The sequence below is a fragment of the Anas platyrhynchos genome, chromosome 20, assembly GCF_047663525.1.
Source record: "Anas platyrhynchos isolate ZD024472 breed Pekin duck chromosome 20, IASCAAS_PekinDuck_T2T, whole genome shotgun sequence".
Classification (NCBI taxonomy): domain Eukaryota; kingdom Metazoa; phylum Chordata; class Aves; order Anseriformes; family Anatidae; genus Anas; species Anas platyrhynchos.
Genome location: NC_092606.1, coordinates 8,148,698 through 8,170,595, shown reverse-complemented (window position 1 = coordinate 8,170,595; position 21,898 = coordinate 8,148,698). Strand labels below are relative to the sequence as shown.

The 21,898-nt window shown below is 45.7% G+C and overlaps 1 protein-coding gene across 3 annotated transcripts in view; it reads right to left on the bottom strand.

Annotated features, from left to right (window-relative positions):
• LOC101791126 (sphingosine-1-phosphate transporter SPNS2) overlaps window positions 1–18,915 on the bottom strand; it is a 135,321-nt gene extending 116,406 nt beyond the window's left edge. For all 3 annotated transcript variants that reach the window (XR_003492749.3, XR_005260377.2, XM_027445956.3), the window contains exon 1: window positions 18,464–18,915. Coding sequence is in view for 1 of the 3 variants with exons in the window: in XM_027445956.3 (XP_027301757.3) it covers window positions 18,464–18,776 (313 nt within the window). In the remaining 2 variants the exon portion in view is untranslated. The remainder of the gene's footprint in view (window positions 1–18,463) is intronic.
• Between the last annotated feature and the right edge of the window lie 2,983 nt (window positions 18,916–21,898).

Below are 21,898 nucleotides of genomic sequence, written 5' to 3'. Positions count from 1 at the left end.
TCCTCCCTGCAGAAAATAGTAGCTACTTTAAGAAAAAACTAGCAGTGCTACTGCTTACAAATATTCCAGTAAACCTTCAGAGAAGAGCAAGCACATCTTATTTCAACAGAGGCACGTCCAAATGCTCGCCTCCCTTGTTCCAGCTAGCTGCAGCCTAGTTTCAGGAGCTCCTAAAGTGCTTTGAGTTGCATCAATTTCCTCTCCAAGTCCTTCATCTTAATTGATATGCCCTGAATTACACCATTAATTTCTGTCAAAGTAGAGGTATTTAAATGCAATCCATCATATTTTTTTTACTTAAAAGCCCTTCTCTTCCTCTTTCCCTTTGCACGCACCCTCGCTGTCTCATTCATGCGCTCTCTCCCTCAGCATAATGCAGGGAAATCTTCATGTTTTAACACACACCAACATCAGCTGCAAACAAGAGGTGCAAAAGGAAATTAGCTGTGCACGCCAACTCATTCACAAACAAACTGCATATTCATTTGCAGGAGCACGGTGCTTTGCCACACTGGAAAGCGCCTGCCAAACACGAGGCAGTGAGCAGAGCATCCGTGTTTCCCTGGCAGCTTGAAAACAACCGGAGCAGGTAGATGGAAGATATCCTTGTTGCTCTGAGCAGCCATCTCTGGATCCACCTATTCCAATTGCCGTCCCCGGCTTCCAAACACAAGGCAGAGCAGCTCAACAACATTGTCATCACCAATGCTCTGACATTACTAATTAACTAATCTACTGAACCATTGTGAGTATTGATTATAATCATAGAATCACAGACTGGTTTGGCTTGGAAGGGACCTTCAAGATCACCTAATTCCAGGCCCTGCCATGAGCAGGGACACTTCCCACTAGCCCAGGCTGCCCAAAACCCCATCCAGCCTGGCCTTGAGCACCATCTGCCCATGTAAAAAGTCACCCTCCACCTTATTTATAAAAAAAATAAGCCCCATTGTGGCCTTTCAGAGGAGGTCTTCCTTCTCTTCTCCAGGCTGAATAACCCCAACTCCCTTCATAAAAGAGGTGCTCCAGCCTCTTGATCACCTTTGTGGCTCCCGCTGGACTCATTCTACTATGCCCCTGTCTTTCTTGTGCTGGGGGCTCCAATTTGTGGAGTTCTTGGCAGCCTTGCTGCACCAGGTGGGAAAGCAGAGCTGGAGAGGCTGTGCCCAGCTACCCAGGCGCATGCTGCAGGTCTGCAGGATGGCCATGCTCTGGGACAGCGGCTGCCTGTGGTTTTTACATGTTCATGCTTAAGTCCCCTGGCTGAGTCCCCTCTCCATTGTCTATCTGCAATCTTACTTCCAGCACCACTTTCAGAGGTCCAGCAGTGAAAAAATGCACAGTGACTGCTGCAATAGGATCCACTCTGTGTAATGCAAGCAGCAATGCTTCGTGGCAGTGTCAGAAACCTAGCTTGAGCTCTCTGTTCCTTTTTCAACTTACTCTTTTTCTCACACAGGAAAAAGGGAGTCAAATCCTGATCCCAGTCACAGAGCAGAAACACTGTGCAACTGCCCTTTATTCACGCTAACATGAACAGATTTCAGCCCAGCTGTTTTCCTTACAAACCATCTTCCCATTACTCAACTTTGATGAAGATATGAGTATAATTTCCTTTCTAAAACTTTTCAACCCAAAATAAACATTCCTCCTTCACAATCAAACGTTTTGATACATACCCACTACTAACATTTCATGGCATGTTTGAAAAATAAATGCTTGCAGCCTATCAAGTAAAGCATTTTGCTTAAATTACACACTTCTCTTTCATAAAATTACACAATGTGGTTTTGCTTTCTTGCTGTACACTGACTGCACAGAAGCGCCTGCAGCGCTATTTCTGCTGCTGCACCCCATAAGCATCCTGCAAACTGCAAAGGCCCGCTGTGCTGCTACATATTAAACCATCTAGAACCTCATTAATTTGTTCAGAAGCACAGATAACAGAGGTCAGCCTTATTGGTAGAGGCTATGCCTATTGCACAGAAGGAAAGAGCAGTGAAAGAATTGGTGCCCATTGCACAGATGATGCATGTCGTATGCAGACAGCTCAGGCCTCCCAACCCTCATTGTCATAACTCGTCTGCACAGAACAGAGCACGACAGAGCCCTTAATTGCAATTTCTAACTGGAAATGATACATAATTAGTGTATAACCAAAAGGATTTCCCCAGGCACTTCAGATTTAAGAAGCTTCCGTAACTACTTTAGTAGGCATCAAAACTCCAATACAGAGCTGGGCAGGAATATCAAGATATCTAAATCAAACTATCTAGAACTTGAAGTATCTCTGTCCTTCAAGACAGACCTTCATCCACAGCTTAGGTTACATCACAAGCTCTTGAAAAATCTGGTTTTGTTGACAGCATTTATTTGTCATGTCCTCTTTCCTGAGACATCCATACTAAGGCTATCATTTTAACAACAGTTTATCATGGGGAAGCCCAGAGGATAATCTTAATGTAAAAAACAAACTACAAATAAGGTTTCATTTCTCAGTGCTCTTAAAAAATAAAATAAAAAAAAAAATAGAGATGAAAACCAACTCAAATGATGAAAACCAGATGAAAGTGCAACTCAGATCCATCTCTCCTTTCATCTCAGTATTTCAAATTTTCAGGCATTACAATAAATGATGTATTCTTTCAGTTTATGTCACAACAATTAAACATATGGCTTAGAATAAGGGACTGGGTGCTAGCTGAAACTCAAAATATGCAGCTAGTGCTTTCAAACCAGCCGAAGGCTTACAGCAGAATGTGAGCCTTTCACTAGCTGGTAGGAGTTGAAGCGCAGAGCATTTGGGAAAGCCCTGGATTTTGCACAGCGGTAGCATTTGATCTCACATTTTGAAGTGTCCTACACCAGGACAGCCTGGTTCTCTAGCCTGCTCTTCTGCTGGCTGCCCACAGCACTAAAAACACAGTCCTCTCCTCCAGCCAACAGGCAATGTAAGCACCTTCTTTAGACATACAGGGGGTACCTCCTATACCTCCCACTCCTCAGGAGGCAAAAGTCTCCACCTAGGTTAAACAGAAAAAGACCATGCAGGGGAATTTAAGTCATTCAAAATTCCAACTCAGAAAGAGCTACCAGTGGCCAACATTTCTAAGGGCAAAATTACAGCATTTGGGAATTACAGATCTGCAGACAAACCAGCAATTTGTGAGGAATTCAAGTCACCAGGAGCGACAAATTAGGACCACAATGCAAACAAAATTAGATAGTCTCCTTTTAACCTCATCTCTATTTTAAGGGTTTTTTTTTTTTTTAAAAAAAAAAAAAAAGTTTTTCTATTTGTTGTTTGTCTTATTAAAGTCTCTGCGAAACTGGGCTGAGAGCAACTGTTTAGAAAACAAGTTTCTCCGTAATTTAATCTCATTGCCTTAGGTTGTGTGAAATTATGCCCATGTGCGTACAAGGAGGTTCCTCTCAGCAAATTTAATGCAGCGACAGAGTCACGCAGCAAAGACAACATGAAAATTTCTGTAATCTTTGTAAGTGCTCAGCTTGAGAGAAGGATGCCAGCTGTGGGATATAAACATATTTCAGGTTTCCTTGTATGATGGCTCTTCTCTCCAGCTGGGGACACGGCTAGAGTCTGAAGGCAACTCTTTCCCAGGGTGACTCTTGCTCATCTACATGTCAGTAGACCACACTGTGTGAAAACAAAGACCACACCAATCTTCCCCTCCTCCATCCAGTAACAATGAAATCACACAACAGCATCTTTAAAACTATGCCCGCTCCTTTCCATAATTACTCTAACAGTCCATCTTAGCACTGCCTCTCAGCCCTTTCTCCAAGGAGAAACCAAAAGCTGAAGGAGGAGGAGGAAGCGGCTCATCTGCTGAACACAATGTTCGGAAACGTGAGGTGAACGTTCCTCACCAAAGCGAGATGAATGTTCCCACCCGAGCACAAAGAAAGGGCTCATATTTCATATATTTTCTATTGTTTGAGCTTGCTTATACATAAGGAACTACATTTAGCAATCACCAAGGGGAGGTATTTAGCAGCTAGACTCATGCTTTTAACACGCAATAGCAGAAACAAGGCGGCAAGCCCCACAGTACGCTCCAGCTCTGGCACAGAGGTTCCCTCTCTGGGGGCACAGGTACCTCTGCATCCCCCCCAGAGGAATTTGCAATATCCATCACCCAAATGAAAGCATAGCAGCAAAATTATTCCTGGTGAGGGGGCTGCAGTAGCAAACCCCAACATAAACCAACTGCTGCAGTCTGCTGAGCAGGCCCCTCAGAAAGTTCCTCCACACGGTGCTGAGTTCATGATTTTAATGAGAGAAAAAGAGCGGACACAGGCTGTGTGGAGCCAAGAAGTGCTGGATAGAAAGAAGTGAATACTTTGCAATGAAAGATATTAAAACGAGATGGCTTCATAACATAGGGAAACACCTGTAGGTGATGGTGGAGGAAATGGTTTTCAACTTCAACATTGAGAAAGTGATGGCTGCTGGGGCTCCAAGGGCTGCCTCAGGCAGTGAGGGGCAGGACAGAAGGACCTGTGCAGTCACAGCATCACAGAATATCCCCAGTCGGAAGGGACCCACAAGGATTGAGTCCAACCCCTGGCACCACACAGGTCTATCCAAAAATTCAGACCATGTGACTAAGTGCACAGTCCAAACACCTCTTAAACTCCGACAGGCCTGGTGCCATGACTGCGTCCCTGGGGAGCCTGTTCCAGTGGGCGACAACCCTCTAGGTGAAGAACTTCTTCCTGATATCCAGCCTGAATTTCCCCTGTCACAGCCTGATTTCCCCCATCACACAGCCCAAAGGCCATTTCACACCCATCGGCTGCTGCCAAGGCAGAAGTGTGTCTGGCCCACGGGGCCCTGTCCAGGCAGGGACAGCAGCCCTAGGCCCACAATGTCTAGAGACAGCAAGCCAGGCCTTACAACTTACAGAGAATTTCAAATAAAAACCTGCAGCGTGCCACGAATGACTGCCCCAGATCACCCAGCATCCTCACACAGCTATCGCTTGACACCAGTCGCTGGTGATTTGGGCTGCTGCCGCTCTTTATGTATTTAACAGAAACCTCTAACAGTGCCCTTTCTAGTGTTCCTTACATGCGCTGAAAGCACTGTTCAACTGGACCCTGTAAAAATATAATGCAGCGTGTTTGTGGACAAAGACAAGCTTTAGGAGACTGGCAAGTAAAGAAGTCTCCTTAAAACTCTTAATTGAGACAGAAGGAACAGGGACCACTTATCAGCACAGGCTGCTGGCAGGCAAGGTCGGATCAGTAGCCAGTAAAGGCAGGTGCAAATGATGAAATCTACGAGCAAACTCTAAAGGGACTGCCTGCCTTCTAACAGAGGGGCTCTTCTCTGCTGGGGCTGGTGCCACTGCTTAATTTGATTACACACAAGTGACAGCCTGGGGGAGGGAAAGAAGGAAATAAAGAGTGAGGACCCTCCAAGCACCCATGCTGAACGTAAAGGGCTCATGCAGCTGCATGCTCAGCAGCAGGGGATCTGAGCAGTGGTCCACAGCGAAATTACAGGGGGATCAGACAGCTGACATGGCACGATCGCCCGGTAGACAACAAATTACTTGCTTTCCCCTCAGCAAACCACATGCCACATAGCAATTTTGACTGGAAAGACACTATCCCAGATTTAAAGGGAAACTAATGTTTTCAGAGAAATACAGAGCAGGGGAGTCTGGAGTCTGGTTGTGAGCACACCAGCACACGCACAGACTGACACGCTTTGTCCATAACACTTGCTAGCAACTCTTTTATTAACTGGCTTTTTAAGAGCTGCCACAAGCCTCTTTTTGAGCTGTAACTGGCCAACTGCATGTACCCAAAGTGTGCTCTTGCTTCCCTCCAGTCCTGAAATCCTACGGGAGCACCCTGAGGCTGTTTCTTTAAGAGACGGATCAATTCAGCCTCTGCTGTCCTGGCTCAAAATTAAAAACAAAAACAAAAAAACCTCACCACAGTCTAGGATCCGGTCCTCCATACTAAACCCAGGAAGATCCTAAAGAAGAAAATTGCTCTTGTCAAGATATTTAGGCACTTTTTTTTTTTTAAACCTACCTTAAAATCGTCGTGATGCTACCTACCGGAGTCTAAATTACACTTTCAAAATTACATGTATTAATATCTAAAGTGTGTAATTATAAAAGAGCAAGTATATTTTAGAACCACCATACTTAGTTTTATAAGTTTTTTTAAATAGAAACTTTCTGCATGACTGTAATGTCTATATTTTAGGTCTCTTGCCTTTACAACTCAACACCAGCAAAGGAAAATGGAGTCAATGTGTTCAACTGGAAGCTGCAAACAGTAATCCTCTATATGATGTCAATGCCATTGATGAAAAATAAAAAATATGTTAAAAAAAAATGTGAAAGCAAGCCTTATTCATGCATAGGAAAGAACTGAAAATGGTGGAAAACCAGTGCTGCTGGTAGTTTCCTCTCACCATTTTCCTTTGCTACAGCAAAATTCATGCATTTAAAAAAAAAAAAAAATATGTCTTTGTTTTAATCTACCAGGAAAAATGAAAGGCTGAAAAACATTTGTTTTGGCAGCCAGAAGTGTGATTGATGAAATTTAGAAACAGCTGAATTATGGGATCAGTGATTTCAGTCTACTAACTTGTGATGTCTGCACCACGACCAATCCTACCTGTTGGCTTCTGGCAGCCAGGCAAAGCCCGGGGGCTGAGTGTCCATGGCCAGGCAGCCAGACTGAGCTCTCCCAAGGCTCTGCTTGTTCCGCACACTCTTCTCTCACTACAGACAGTGGTTGCATAAGAAATCTCTCCCACTCAAGACTGAAACAGCTTACAGCTCCGTTGCACAAGTCTTGGAGTGAATAAAAACAAATATTGTCCGGTTACTGAGTCCAGTAATTACTAAATGGTGATGAACATATTTCATATTCACATGGAAAATGTGAAGGGAGAGTGTAATAAAGCTCAAATAAATATCTAAATCAAGCAGGTTAAATCCTAATTCAGACTGTATTAGGTGTGCTTACAGCTAGAAACCTCTTTCCAGCCACTCACAGAACTTGCCTTTTTATTCAAGAAGCCAGGTGCTAACACAGCTCTACTGCTAATTTGTTCTGAGGAAGTAAAGTGGCTTTCAGTGATGCAAGTGATTTAAGTGTACATTTTTGAGGCAAATGTAAGCTTGCGATCAGGCACTCAGTTTTTGACATTTATACCATTATATATATTTTAACATGATTTTGAAAGTTATTATGAATACAGAAGCATTGCTGAATAGGGAGAGAAAAAACAAGTTTAACAAGAACAATGAAGAGCAGAGCAGAAAGGATTCATCTCCATGTTCTTCAGCTACTGCTGCAATCCCTCTCAAGCCGTGGTCCAAAAAACTGATAGTTTTGGAGGCTTAGTAACAAAATTCACCAACTGCACCATAAATAGCTGCCAAAAAAGGCCTTAATTTCACATGCATCTTAGCACACCTTTAATGATAAAGGTAATTTTAATCCTTCTTGGAAAACTGTTTTAGCAAAAGAGCTTTCAAAAACTGTTACAAAACAAAATCAAAAACAAAAACATTTCACTTAAGCATGGCATGAGAGACTCAGACCCTGTGGAAGGGCCACATGCAATGACTCAACAAATGTGTTTGGGCTAGAAGTGAGCTCCAAGAAGAGCAGCTGTTCCCCTTGCACAGCACCTCTAACTGCTGGGACTTACAGGTTTATTTCTTTGAGAAAGATGCCTCCAACCCCAACAACTTGGAGACAAAATTTATTTCAGTAAGTAGCGAAAGGTCCACCCAGCTTCATGGGTGTTGGTGCAAGTCTCAAACAGTGCACTAGCTTACAAAACCAGGCACTTACCTAACTCAGAAAATAGCTGCACATGACGTCCTTTATGCCAAGCTGGAATTTGCCCACATGCAAGAGGTGCAATTTATGCCTAAATCCAAATACAGGTTTTCTGAAGGAAATGATGAGCGACTAAGTTTTAGCTGTTACCAAGCCACTGTTGTAATGAAATAGGGAAGCGCAGTAAACTCATTATTTGATATATTATATCTTACATCTATCGAATGCATTTCAGTGCTTTTCAGTGCTTCTGAACAGTTCAAAGTGCACCACAGAGCTGGCAAGCGCACCGCAGCACATGAGGAATAATGCTGCACAGTGCTTGTGAGCATCCAGCATCTGCAAGCATATAAAAATGCAAATTAAATGAACACATTGGTAAATGAAATGAAGTTTGTTATTCCCTCAACAGCTAAGGAATGCTGTTGGGGAAAAAGGCCCGATGAAAGGGCAGAGAGGGCTAGTGGGCAAGTGCCCAACCTTTGCCCAGAGCTATCACCCAACATCACGCTGTGACCCATGACTCCAGGTTTTTTATTAGGGATTATGAGATTGTTTATGCAGATTGCATGCAAGCACAAGTGAACACAACAGTGGGATTCCTCTCATTTAGGGGGAAAATCATTTTCTCCTTTGTATTAATACTGTTTGGAAGAAAACAAACAAAAAAACCCCACACTGTTCAGTGGCCATTGCTTAATTGCCCATCATCAGAAGCTCAGGAATCGCAGCACATTGTTGTTACAGCTAAAATCAACAACTGGAAATTGGCACCTTAGTATTTTCCATACCCCATTATGGGAAAGCCATCACGGAGAGATCAGTGGTTGCTCTTCCAAGCACTATTACCTGGGTACTATGTTTGGTAGTTCTGAGTCACAAATTCCTTTAAAATTGCAAAGGGAAAAATAAAAATAAAAAAAAAATCTTATCTCCTGATTCTATCACAATGCATTGCTTTTGTCCTTCCCTTCCCCATCAGAAAAGAGACTAACACATCCAAGACAGAGCTGATCAGGAACTGTCAGCTCTAATCAGAGCACTGTAGCTGTCAGTCACCAGTGGCCCGTGGGTATTTTGTTTCCTGAATATATAAAAGATTGTTATCCTGAAAGTTAGTCAGCATTTCTGGCTGCTGGATGGAATAACAAGACCATTATAGGTGTTTTGACAGTCATATAGCTGCAGCAGTATTTGAGCTCTAATAGCTTAACACACAAACACACGCAATGACAGCTCTTTAGGAACCGCATTGGTGTGTCAGGAACAAAAAATAATGAAGAAATCATTTTTCTTTATTGCAAAGTTTGTTTCCTAACCTACACAGGTGATATTTATTAATAGTGTTGCAATTCTATATTAATTATTATTTAGCACTGACAGTATGCTTGGAACTGCACAAAATTAGTCCCTGCCCTACACACCTCAAGCAGTCCTGAGCGAGTGTCCCAGAACCAGCACTCCCCACCCCGAGCTGCCCAATTACTTAAATTATTACTGGACGGCAGCGGAGCTTGGTCGGCTGGTGCCACGTCAGGGTATTTAGCTCCTCACGCTGCAGGGGTCCAGCTGGGATATGGGTTGCAATATGAAATATGGGTCTGTTGGAGAAGACAACCCAACGCTAACAGCAATATAAAATGGAGAATCTAGTACCTTGTTGGGGAGAAAAAAAAAAAAAAAAAGGCAAAAAAAAAAAAAAAAAGCACCAATATCCTGTTATAGTCACACATATTCAAATTAAAAAAAAAAAAAAAAATTCTCACTGAAGAGGAATACAGCAAGAGCAAACAGCTGTTCCTAAGCTTCCCAAACTGCACACCTGGTAGAAAAACTGCACTAAAGCAACTCTATACACCAGCATAAATGCACAACATCCAAGGTCATCACCACAACACAGGCCCAGATCATGAAATAAAGAGGTGACAGACAGAAGAAAGCAAAAATTGCATGTACCAAACAGGGCATGACCCCCCCCTTTTTGGGATCTGCACTGCTTTGTTGGTAGTCTCTCCCAAAGGATCTCCTCTCTGGAATGAAAATATGCAGAGTGCAGATCACAGGACAGCCACAGGAATCAAAGCAAACCTGCAGGTAAGTTTAATTCAAGCCCTGCAGGCTCCACACAGCCCCAAGTCCTGTCACCTGTCAGCTCATCCACTCTTGTTGTTTTCCATGTCGCCACGAGCACAGGGCTCACATTCTACGGCAGTAACGATGTGTTTCTAATGCGACTCAAGAAAATTGAAAGCTATGAAACAGAAATAATTAACTGTGTTCTGTTATTTACTTAATTATGGGCAAAAGCCTGAACAAGGAATAAAATGGATTAGAGCAGTTTTGGCTCAACGCAGCCTTAAAATAAAAATAAAGAAACACCATCACATGCCAAGGCTGAAGGGATTTTCATTCCACCATGTGCTTCTCTCATTCTGCCAGCCAAGCTCCAAGCTGCTACTGCAGCTTTGCTCTGTATAGCCCCGATCTTCTCCCTGCACTACTCTGATCAGCCACTGCAGCTGCTGGCCACAAGCAGAAGCATAGGAAAGATATTAAAAAAAAAAATAAAAAAAGATTCTGTTCACCAACAACACAAGCATGGCATATTCATACCGCTGCATTCAGGTATGGCGAGGCATAAAGCTGAGTTTTTCTTCTGTCTGTTTTCTTTCTGTCCCTTCCCTTCAGGGAAAGTTGTTCTGGGACTTTCAGTTGTGACAGAAAATCTGCAGTTCTGCAGAGGGGTGACTGACACGTGTTCCCTCAAAAGCAAAGTACAGGTGGGAGCTGAAACATCACCCTCACCACCTTGTTTGTTGTTGCAGTTCTATATTTTGAGAGACAACATGCTGGTTGTCTTGTGTGGAGGCTTTCATGAAACACAGCGCATCATGAAGAGAAGGGAAGAAACCAGCACAGAGCCCTCCAGAAGAAACCTTCAGCCTCTCCTGACTGGGAACAGGTCCAAAGCAATGACCTGTTGCTTTGTGAAGTGAAGGATCCCACAGCCCATCCGGGATCCCTTATATTCTCACTTTCCTGATTATTTATACTGCTGTAAAACCAAAAGCAGGGAAACTCGTGTTCCCTCCCTTTCACTTCCTCTCTCTGCAACCCTACAGAAATAGCTGGGTTACACAAGACAAACACCCACAAAACAACAATGCAAGCAAACGTGTCAAAAAAAAAAGAAAATGTGTGTATGAGATGCCTACTGCACACGCCAATTCTAAGTACAGTACTCGTTCAGTCTATAAATAGCATGCCAAGCTATTTTAATAGTACCAAACTCAAAGGGAGGTTTTCTAGAAGTCATAAATCAGAACTAAGGGGCTTGGTTTTACTTCGCTGTCAAGCTTTTGCTTTTGTTTTGCCCGTACCTGTCTCAGATGTGCTTCTTGACTTTCAGACCAAGAAATTCAGACCAGTTCACCAAGAATACAGTTTTCATGAGAAGCCCGTGCCACCTTCTATACCCAAACCTCTCTAGAAACCAGGAGTTGTTCACATCACTGCATCTCTTTGGGCTCTGAGCCCAAGCCCATCCTGCTCAACTCCCATTAACTTCCATGGCCCCTAAGGCATTTCATAGGTCCTGCGTAGAACTGATTTTGAACATTCATTATTTTTTTCTCTGAAACACCTAACACCCTACATCCACAGCACCAATTTCCAGAGAACTCAACTAGAGAGAAAGATGTCATCCTCCATCTCCCATTTCCCATGGCACGTTCATGCTTTTTGCTATGATGCTCATCATGTTTGGTAGATGTTGCCTGCAGACACCTGCTGATTGTTTCCGTTGCCTTCCCTCGAATCCCTCCCCAGTTTCTGGCTGTGCTGCCTACAGAAGGACATACCAGCTTCTCTGCTGGGGCTCCTTACACTAACCTCTCCGGTGTCTCATTTCCCTCAGGCTCTGTGGCCTACAGCCCTCTGGTATCTCTTGACTGTGGTGGCTTCACACCGATAGCTAGCTAAGCTCCACCGCTGCCCCTCCTCTACAGAACAAGGGGAGAAGCTATGATGAAAAGAAAGCTCAGAGGCTGAGATAAAGACAGGGAGATCACTCGCCAATTACCATCATGGGCAGACCAGACTCAGCATAAGGGAGATTAATGCAATTTATTGCCTACAGATAACAGAGTAGAGCAGTGAGAACTAAGAGCACCTCTCCACCACCCACCCTCACCATTGCTTCCCCCCAGGCAGCGCTGGGGAATGGGGGCTGAGGTGAGTCCCTTATGCTTCGTTTCTGCCACTCCTTCATCCTCACTCTGCCCCTGCTCCACGTGGGGTCCAGGGGCTTCCCACAGGCAGCAGCTCTTCAAAACCTGCTCCCACAGGGGTCTGGATCCATCCTTCAGAAGCAAACTGCTCCAGCATGGGTCCCCCATGGGTTGCATCTCCCCCCAGACCCGCTGCTCCTGCGTGGGCTCCTCTCCACGGGCTGCAGCTCTGCCCCGGGGCCTGCTCCTGCAGGGGCTCTCCATGGGCCGCAGCCTCCTCCAGGCCACATCCACCTGCTCCATCAGGGGCTCCTCCATGGGCTGCAGCATGGAGATCTGCTCCATGTGGGACCCATGGGCTGCAGGGGGACAGCCTGCTCCACCAGGGGCCTCTCCACAGGCCGCAGGGGAACTGCTGCTGCCTGCCTGGAGCACCTCCTGCCCTCACCTTGGGGGCTGCAGGGCTGGCTCTCTACGTGCTCTCACTCCTCTCTCCCAGCTGCTGTCATGCAGCAGGTTTTTCCCTTTTTGCTCTCCCAGAGGCACAACCAGCATCTCTTACAGGCTTGGCTCTGGCCAGCAGCAGGTCCCTTTTGGATCTGGCTCTGATCTGACATGGGGCAGCTGCTGGGCTCTGCTCACAGATGCCAGCCCCGCAGCTCCCCTGCTACCAAAACCTTGCCACCTAAGCCCAAAACACTGATGCATGTGGATTATAAGTACTGTGGGTGCACTGTCTTGTTCAGCAGGAGCTGCACTACAGGGTCCTTGCCTATAATTAGTACACGTAGAGCAATGATGATGCCAACAAGCAACTCAGCAAAAGTTCTGATCTCCAAAGTTCTTAATTTCTATCTGTAAAATAAAACTGTGGTTTCCCGCTGAATCTCCTGAATAGGTGTCACAAACCCTAAAATCTATTAGCAGAACCTTTATAATAAAGTACCTCAAGATCTTCACATCTTTACAAACTTTGATTCAGGCAACATTTTATCACACCATATTTCAGTCGTAAGTTCCCCTGCACCACAGGGTCACCTTCTCTAAAGATATAAAGCAAGAGCTGAGGACTTTCATGTTATGGCAAAGTCACTGTCTTTTACCAATGTCTACTGAACCTAGTAGTCTACCATGCTACCTAGTGTGCAGTTTAGCTGCTTCTGGTGTACAGTCAATGAGAAGTAATAAAGAGTAAATATATGATAAATAGGGACATCTGAAAACAAGGTGACTGATGGAATTTAACCATATTATAGCTTGGCATGATATTTGAAAAGTCCTGCAGGAATGATTACAGAATTCCTACCCCTTTGACCAGAGAAGCTTCTCCACACAGCTTCTAATATTGACAGTCTCAGAGATCAAGGGACTAATAAGATCATCACATTCTTAAGAATGCACTGAATATTTATGAGGACCTTAACTCCATGTAATAAAGCCCATATTCACTGACTGTGAATGCTTGGATGCTTTAGGGATAAAATAAATCAACAGGCATAAAAGAGGATCTCAGAGGCAAACAGGAAAATCTGCACATAATAACAAAGATAGTAACTATCTGGCAAATCTACATCACAAGGAAGAAAAATACTATGATTAAACATAATAAGACTTCACTTGAAATGTAAAATACTCAGGAACAAATCCTGCCAACTGGCATAAGAGGCAGCAAACAGGAAGTAGCTGACGATGCAGGAAAGCCCATCGCACAGGGGAAAGACAACATTAGAGAACCAGATGCTACTACACAGGCTTCGCCGTCGCGCTGCAGAGTGATTTCTATTGCTCGTTTCTGAAGTGTGTGAGTTTTAGTCCTCCCGGCTTTTGTTCACACTGCAGCACTTCTTGAATTCTGAGCCAGTAACAGGTGCCCAAGCAAAAAAAAAATACTGTTGTTCCTTTCCAAATTCTCGTGTCTGTGAGCTACTGACACCACTGGCTCAAGCATCCTTTCTTAGTGTTTGCCAGCATTGCACTCCTTCTACAGCTGAATCCTAGGTAATAGCAAGACTCAGATTAGCTTCACTAGATGAAAAATGAAGAGCTTGCACTGCCACTTAATGGTTTCCTCCCTGAAAATATAAGCACTGAGCATAGTCTTGTTACAGTCGGGATAAGGGGCTCCCTTTATCCCACTACCTGTGTGATACTTAGATTGCATGAAGACCATTCAGTACGAAACATGAATGATATTCATGCAGTCTAAGATTTCACACATTAAGGTAATAGATTACAATTGCAAACGTGAATTCACAAATTACAGAAAGCAGTTTTGCCTCATAAACTCCTGAATGTCTTGGCATTTGGAGTTAGTTTTGAACCCTTCCTAACCCTTCAGTTATAGCTTGTACTACATAGTTTTAAACTTGACTTTCAACTTTCAGTAATCATTTGCATGTGTGTGTATCTTCAAAGAATGGTATTTGCAACTATGTGTTGTAATGGGAGGCTAATTAACACAAATATGGTTATTAGCAAGTTACAGACATTTACAAGACAAAAACACCAGACCAAAGCCTATGGCTTACTGCGTCACAGGGACAGAGAATCTCAAGGATGGACTCGTCCCAGCCAGGACTGCCACTAACTACATTACCATGGGCAACTCGCCGACACTCTACAACTCTTCCCCTTCTGTAGTGGGATAGTAAGACTCATTTACTTCGCTGGGGAGTTCTCCAGCTTAATTAAATCATTACCTTTAAATTAAAGGCACTACAGAAATGCCAGGAAGTAGCGTCTGAATTAGAAGGTGGAGGTGACACCCTAAATGAAGCAAGACTATTTTCATCGTCAACAGCAGGCACAGTAAAAGGTCATTCGTGGCATAATTGCAAAACCGCATTCCAAGCTTCTGAAGGTAAGATGACTTTTCCCAAAACTTCATTAAGGAAGAGGATATGTCCCAGCATCGCTAGATGGCTGAAATGCTATAGTGTCACAGGCAATCTACAAGGATTTCATAACTGCTAATCTTCCCTTTTCCTTATTTTTTGTTTTTCTAATAGCAACAAAATATCACGGCTCTTTGAAAGAACGCTCTTTCCACAGGCAACTGTTTTCGGTATGATCAAAGACCTATTAAGAAAATTGCAGAGGATCATTTCCCTTCAAGTCAGTAATGTTCAGCACTGTTTTCAATCTTTTCTTTATAAGAGCCACAGTAGAGGCACTCCCACATTTTGTCTGGGAGAGCTTCTCCCAAATATCATTATATTCTAATATTCCCCATACGCAGTGGGAATTCTCAGCTCCGCACCAACATTAGGACGGTTCTGAAAGATTCAATATCACTATCCAGGCTTTTTATTTTGAAAGTATTGGAAGAAACTTATTCTTAAACCATAGGAAATAGGACGGTCCTCAGCAGAGGCCCAGTTTTACTGCGTATTCCCAAAAGAGCCTCAACTCAGTGTCAGGTGTAAAGCTGTGCGTGTCCCACATCTCCAACTGCACTCCAGTTTTGTCACTGAATGTCCCAGATACCATAAGGCACATCCCGTCCCAAATGTCTTTCACCTGTAATGGGACGTCCTTGAAACCAGAACTAGGGAAACAGGTACCTACTTCTTTCTTTGCTGCACCTGAAAAAAGATTACCCTGAAAAAACTCACTATACACAATCTTTATATTCAGAAGTAAGAGCATAAACACCAAGAAACACTGCATTTGCTGTCCACCTTTTAGCAATGAGGAGCAAGAAGTGCCATGGGAGAGGGCAGCCTCCAATTTCTTTCTGTTACATAAGAGCTCCCTGCACTGACTGGATGTGTATTATCTAACTGGTGTAGGTTAGTTAGAAAATAGCAGAAGATGCTCTGAGAATTACATCTGCCACAAAGAATTCCACAGATCATCATCTTTTCTAAATATGATGACTTTAACTAAATATATACCTGCTTTAAAAACGTGCATCTGTGACCAGGAAGACCAAAACGGCTGTGAATTAAGTTTTAAAATAAGACAGAAGGCATACTTTTAGCATCATGGCCAAACAACCAGGTTCTCTGCTCATGTCTGTCAGTCAGCTGCCTACTGACCACTTTGGGGCATTTCAGGAAGTCCTAAAGTTTTCCTTTAAAAAAGAGAAAAAAAAATGGGCAGAGGACTCGTACAGGACACCAAGAGAAAGGTTAATGACAAAGGTCAACTCTTATTTGACCTCAGAGAACCCACAGCAGGGATCACCCTGGAGACACAAGCCCCCAGGAACCAGTTTCCATCGGTACCGCCGCTCCTGAACACTTTTTTCGGATGGAGCTGGAACCAGGAATTAACACAGTTCTCACAGCAGGTCACTGGCCTTAGGTGAGTCGTAACTTCTCATGCTACTTCCCCTGCCGTAATGTGGCTAGTGTTAAAGCACCTTATTATGTTGCTGCAACAATTCATATTTGCAACGTACTTTGAAGGTCTGAAGAGTTGTGTTCACTAATTATTACCTGTCTTGAGACATGAACTGAATATTCAAAGTGCTAGCTTGATTCATATGCAAGTGCACGTCACATAAGTATGTGGTATGCACTGAGACTCAACAAATAAAAGCAAAGATTGCTTTTAAAGAAGGCTTCATTATGAAGTCAGCTTTGAGCACAAAAATATATAATTTTATTACCACAGCTCTTCTATTAGACCAGATTTAAATTGTTCCTCGTTTCAGATTAGCACTTTATAAAACATCAGTTTGAAAAACAAATACCAACCAGCACAAGACAAATAGGTCGTGCAAAACTTGGTTCTGCCCCCAGCTGTCCCTAAAGGGAAAGTCTGATGTTGGAGATCTCGTAACCTTTGCTATCAAGCTGAAAGCAAGCAGATAAGTTCCACGGGGCGGTTACTGGGTACTGCCAAGCCAGAGCTTACCCTAGAAATACTGTAGTGCTGGTGATGCTACATCCCAGCAGGCAGGCATTTTTATCCTCTCTTTGGTCAGGCACTTTTCAGCCTTCCCACAAATGAAGATGCTTCTCCCCTCCCTTGCCAGAGCATCCCACATATTCTGTACTTGAAGACCAAAAAAAAGTGATGACAGAACTGTTGCTCAAAGTAACATAACAAACAGGTGAATAAGATAATGATTTAAATACATATACACATGTATAAATAGCCTGTGTATGCGTGCTGGGGGATAGCTTCCTGAAAAGGAACCTTTCTATGCATGGAAGGAAAATGGTGCTTCGTGGTCAGTCTCCGCACTAGAGATTCCTATTTGAGGGTGAGGGAGCAAACTACAATTTCCTCGGCTAATAACAGAGCAATGTTGGATCTTCAGGCTTCCTCCTGTAACATGCTGAGGACCAAGTGACTGCATGGTACCTCCCAAGACTGGGCCTTTGCATTTCCAGAAGGAGCAAGCCCTGTCTAAATATCATAATAAAAAGCCACAACAGCACTCAGGTAAATTTTCATTCTAACCCTTTCCACTTTGCTACCGCAAACAGAACCAAACCATCCTGGCCAACTTACGCTGACAGCAACGACTGGGTTTGTATCCCTTGCACCCTATTACTGCCCTACAAACATATTTTAATGCAGCATAAACAAATACGCTGATTTGCTTAACACCACATCGAGTCCTAGCGATTAAAGTATGTATAAGCATAGAGCAAAATTCATGCATGCGCAGACGCATTTGTAAGCTCCGAAGACAGAAATTATCGGTATTGCCAAACGCAGAATATGCATTACGCTTAATTACACGAGACAGTTGAGTGCCGCCAAGCCTACTTCATTTCTAATTAGAAAAACTTCGGCGATCGTTTTCTTCCCCGCTGCTATCGCCTGACGGGAATAAACGAGGAGTCCCCTCTGGGGACTGAGCAGCGCATCCTGGCACGCGTTCGTGTCCAAACCTGGGCTCGCTGGGGCTGGCAGCGCCCGGCTCGAAGGCGAGAGGCGCCCCGCAAGGTGCAGCGCGATGCCCCAGCGCCCATCCCAGTGCTGCTGGCACCTGCTTGCCAGGTCCGTGGGGCAGGGACCCTCCTGGAGAAGGGTTTTTCCTTCGGCGTGGCTCGCACCCCGTGTTCGTGGGGGCTGTTACCCCAGCGGGTGCTGCCCCCTGGCCCGGGGGTGCTGCTGGCACCCCGCAGCCCCTCCAGCATCGCTGCCGGCGCTGCCCGAAGAAGAAGCGCCGTGCCAAGCCCGGCCAAACAAAGGACTCCTCCTTTTATTTCCCATAAAATTAAGGCAAAGCAGAGAACAATACCACCAGGGGGGCTCACAATGGGCGCCGCTGCAGCCCGCCTCACCCTAACCCACCGCAGGGCGAGACGGAGCCGGGACCCCCGCAACCCCACCGCGCTCCGAGCCCCGACCCTAAAACCCCAAATACCACCCGGGGACCCCATCCGGGAGCCCCAAAAGCCCCAAAAAAGCAGCGCTGCCCTCACCTGCCACCGTGTACCGGTCCAGGTAGTTGAGCACGTTGCCCACGCTGAGGATGCCGGCGGCGGCCACGCGTGCCCGGCCGAGGCTCGGCGCCTTGCGGCGGGCTGCGGGGCGCTCGGGCGGCGGGTTCATGCTGCCCGACAGCGTCTGCACCTCGCCCTCCGCTCCCCGGCCGCAGCAGCCGCGCTCGCCCTCCTCTTCTTCCTCCTCCTCCTCCTCCTCCTCCTCCTCCTCCTCTTCCTCGTCACCGGCTCGGAGCCGCCCGCCGCAAGCCGGGCTGCTGCCGGAGGAGCCGTCGCTTTCCAGGCACATCATGGGGCTGCGGGAGGCAGCGCCGCGGAGCCTCCAGCGCGGAGCCGCTGCCACCACCGAGCCGCCTCCTCCTCCTCCTCCTCCGCCGCTGCCTCAGCGCCGCATCCCGCGGCCGCCCCAGCCCCTGCCCCTGCCCCTGCCCCTGCCCGCGGGACCGGCGGCCGCCGCCTGACAGCCGGGGGCAGGGCCAGGCAGGGAGGGGGCGGGGTCTGGATGTGGCTCCGCCCCCCCCCCTCAGTCCTGTCAGGGGTTGGGGTTTGGCGGGGGGGGTTCTCCTCAGGGACCCCCGGGATGTGGGGGAACACGGGGGGCTCGGCACGGTTCAGTGTGGGTGCAAATAATGGGTGCCCCAGCAGTGTTACTAAGCTGTGGTGCTGTGCAGCCGCTGAGGGAACGCTCGTTGTGTGTGGAGCCTGGGTGGCAGACGGGGCTCCAGATGATTACCAGGGCCAGTTGGTGGCTGAGGGGAAAATGCAGAAGCCCCACCTCAGCCCACCTTTGGATTAGGTTTTAAGCCCAAACCCACCTCTACCTCAAGTTTTAACCCCACCTTCACCTCAGGTTTTAACCCCAAGCCCACCTCCGCCTCAGTTTTTTTTCCCACCTCCACCTCAGGTTTTAACCACCAGCCCACACAAAAAGCTCCTCGCGTAGTTTCAGCTCCCGGGGCCGTCTACACAAGGGAGCGCTGCCAGGGAAGGGACGACATGAGGCGAGGTGAGGGCGAGCGGCGATGTTCTGCAGCATGCTGCCAACCTCGCCGCTTCCTGCCTGCCCCCCCCGGGATTTTCCTACTGCACAGCAGTGACTTCGGGAACAACTCACGGCTTCAAAGGAAGTAAAATGGCTCCAAATTCCCTGTGCTGAGAGCAGTTTTGCCCCGCTCCCTACAAAGTTCCACCTCGGAGCTAAGGGCCAAGAGACATTTCATTTCAAAAGGAGAATCCTTCAAAGAGATAAAAGCCTTCATAACCTGAGTGGCTCCAGCCTGTCGTACCTGTAGTAAAACTACAAAAGCTAGCTCCAAAGCGAGGAATAAAATGACACCTAGGAGCTCACGTGTGCCTGCCCAGGAGCAGTAGGTTACAATTTCAGGTTTCTTACCTCCAGAACTGTACCATGAGCGAGGCCTTCGCCTCTGGGACACGTACCTAAAACCTGTCACCCACCTCTGAACAAACCAGCGTTACTCAGAGGAGCAGCACGGTGTGGTGTGTGTGCTCAGCACGGCTTTGTCACACCCTCCTCAGCACTGGAACCAGTCTCGGCTGTGACCAGGCACCGATGACAGCAGGACCAGACCGTGTCCTAATCTGGGGAGAAACTGCAGCAGGAAACCTGGCGGTGCTGCAGGTGAGAAGGGCACTTTCTGGGGAGGCAGCATGCCATTCGGTTCTGTTTGGGCAATGTGCCATGAAGGAAAAGAGTGAGCACTGTTTCTGATGACACTCGATACTCCCAGTAACGGTAAGTGACGTTTTTACCTTGAGAATAGGTCTGCATAGATGTTACAGAGCTGGTTTCGGTAACAGAAACAGAGTAGCTTGTGGTAATAGAGATGATAGATATAGTTAGCTTGTCTGAATCTAGGGAAATTTATGTACCCCATAACAGCATTTGCAGTTCAGATTTGACTGACTGCATGGTAAAGTTTATACTGACAAGACTGCTTCTTTACATTCCCACTAATTTCATTATTCAAGTGGCATATAAAGTATATGTGCTTCTGAGGTTCCAGAAGTTCCACAGAGGCCAGCCAAAGCATCCAGGATCCCTCACAGGTCTGCTCAGCACGGTCTGCTCCAAAGTCTGTTCCACACCGCTTGTGCTCCCCGTGGGCATTGCACACAGACCCCAAAGACTAGTCCTGTTTTGCAAACAGGACACTGTGTAGAAGATGTTAGCAAGATTAACAGGTAAGGCAAAATTAAAGAGGTTAGTTTTATGCATGGAAATGCTTCCTCTGAAAGCAATTAGGAAAGGACAGTGTTCTTGATAAGCAGAAGTTTTTTGTTTTGTTTTTCAATTTCTAACCAATATCAAGTACACAAACACAGCTGATAATGAAGTTAAGGTGGCTTGCTGCACATTGAAATAGCTGCCTAAAAAGACTGTGGAGTGGCTTCTCCAAATCTCCCGGATCCAGCAAATCCCCAAGAGGAGAGTGATCAGCCCAAATGCCAACTTGCTGTAGAAGGCTAACATACATTCAAAAGTCCAGGCAGGCTTCTGACGACTGTCGAACATGGAGCAATGCAGAACTGAGCTGAAGGCGCTTCACGTAAGAGCATCCTTTTATTTCTGACGCAGAGAGGAGCTTCAGCTCAGAAACCTCTACAGATACAGCACAAAGAAGGAGGCCTTGATCAGGTAGTTACTTCCACAGCCATGCAAGGCCCTACAGCCAACCATAACACCTTCAACTCCACATGACAATTCACAAACAGAGAAGATGCCAATACATAAATCGTGTGACATGGATGCAAAGGAAAAACAGAGGGAACTGGAAAAAATGTAATGTAATTGGCATTACTGGCATGATGATTCATATGACTGAACTGCTAAAATCACTGGTTACTACCTCTTCAGAGGGGCAGAGTAGATTCCAGCTTAAATACACTGCTGTTTTGTTTTTTTTTTTTGCTGTTACAGGTAGTTGAGAGGGGATTTGATTACAGAGTGCAAGCTCTATCATGGGGAGAAAAATGCCAGTACTAAGAGCTCTAATCAAGTGGAGAAAGGCATAGCAAGAACCAGAACAATGGCTCAGAGCTGGAGTTAGAAAAATCCTAATGAATCATCTGTTTCACATTTGTTAGACTGATTATCCCCTGGAACAAAATGCTAAAGAAGGGGTGTATTCTCCATCCCTTTGTGTTCTTGGATCCAGGTTGATTGCCTTTCTAGAAGGTGCATTATTGAGCTCAAACATGAGCTATTGCACACCACACAGACAACTGGCTGTAATTTAATGGTAGGAGGTCAAGTTAGATGGGTTAAAGTCCCAACTCTGAAGACAGAAATTCTTACACTGCCTACCAAGTACACGTTTTCTACACCCACTTCAGTCTCTAGAGTGATCTGAGTGTAGCCCCAAGGAAAACACGTTACAACAACCTGATCTT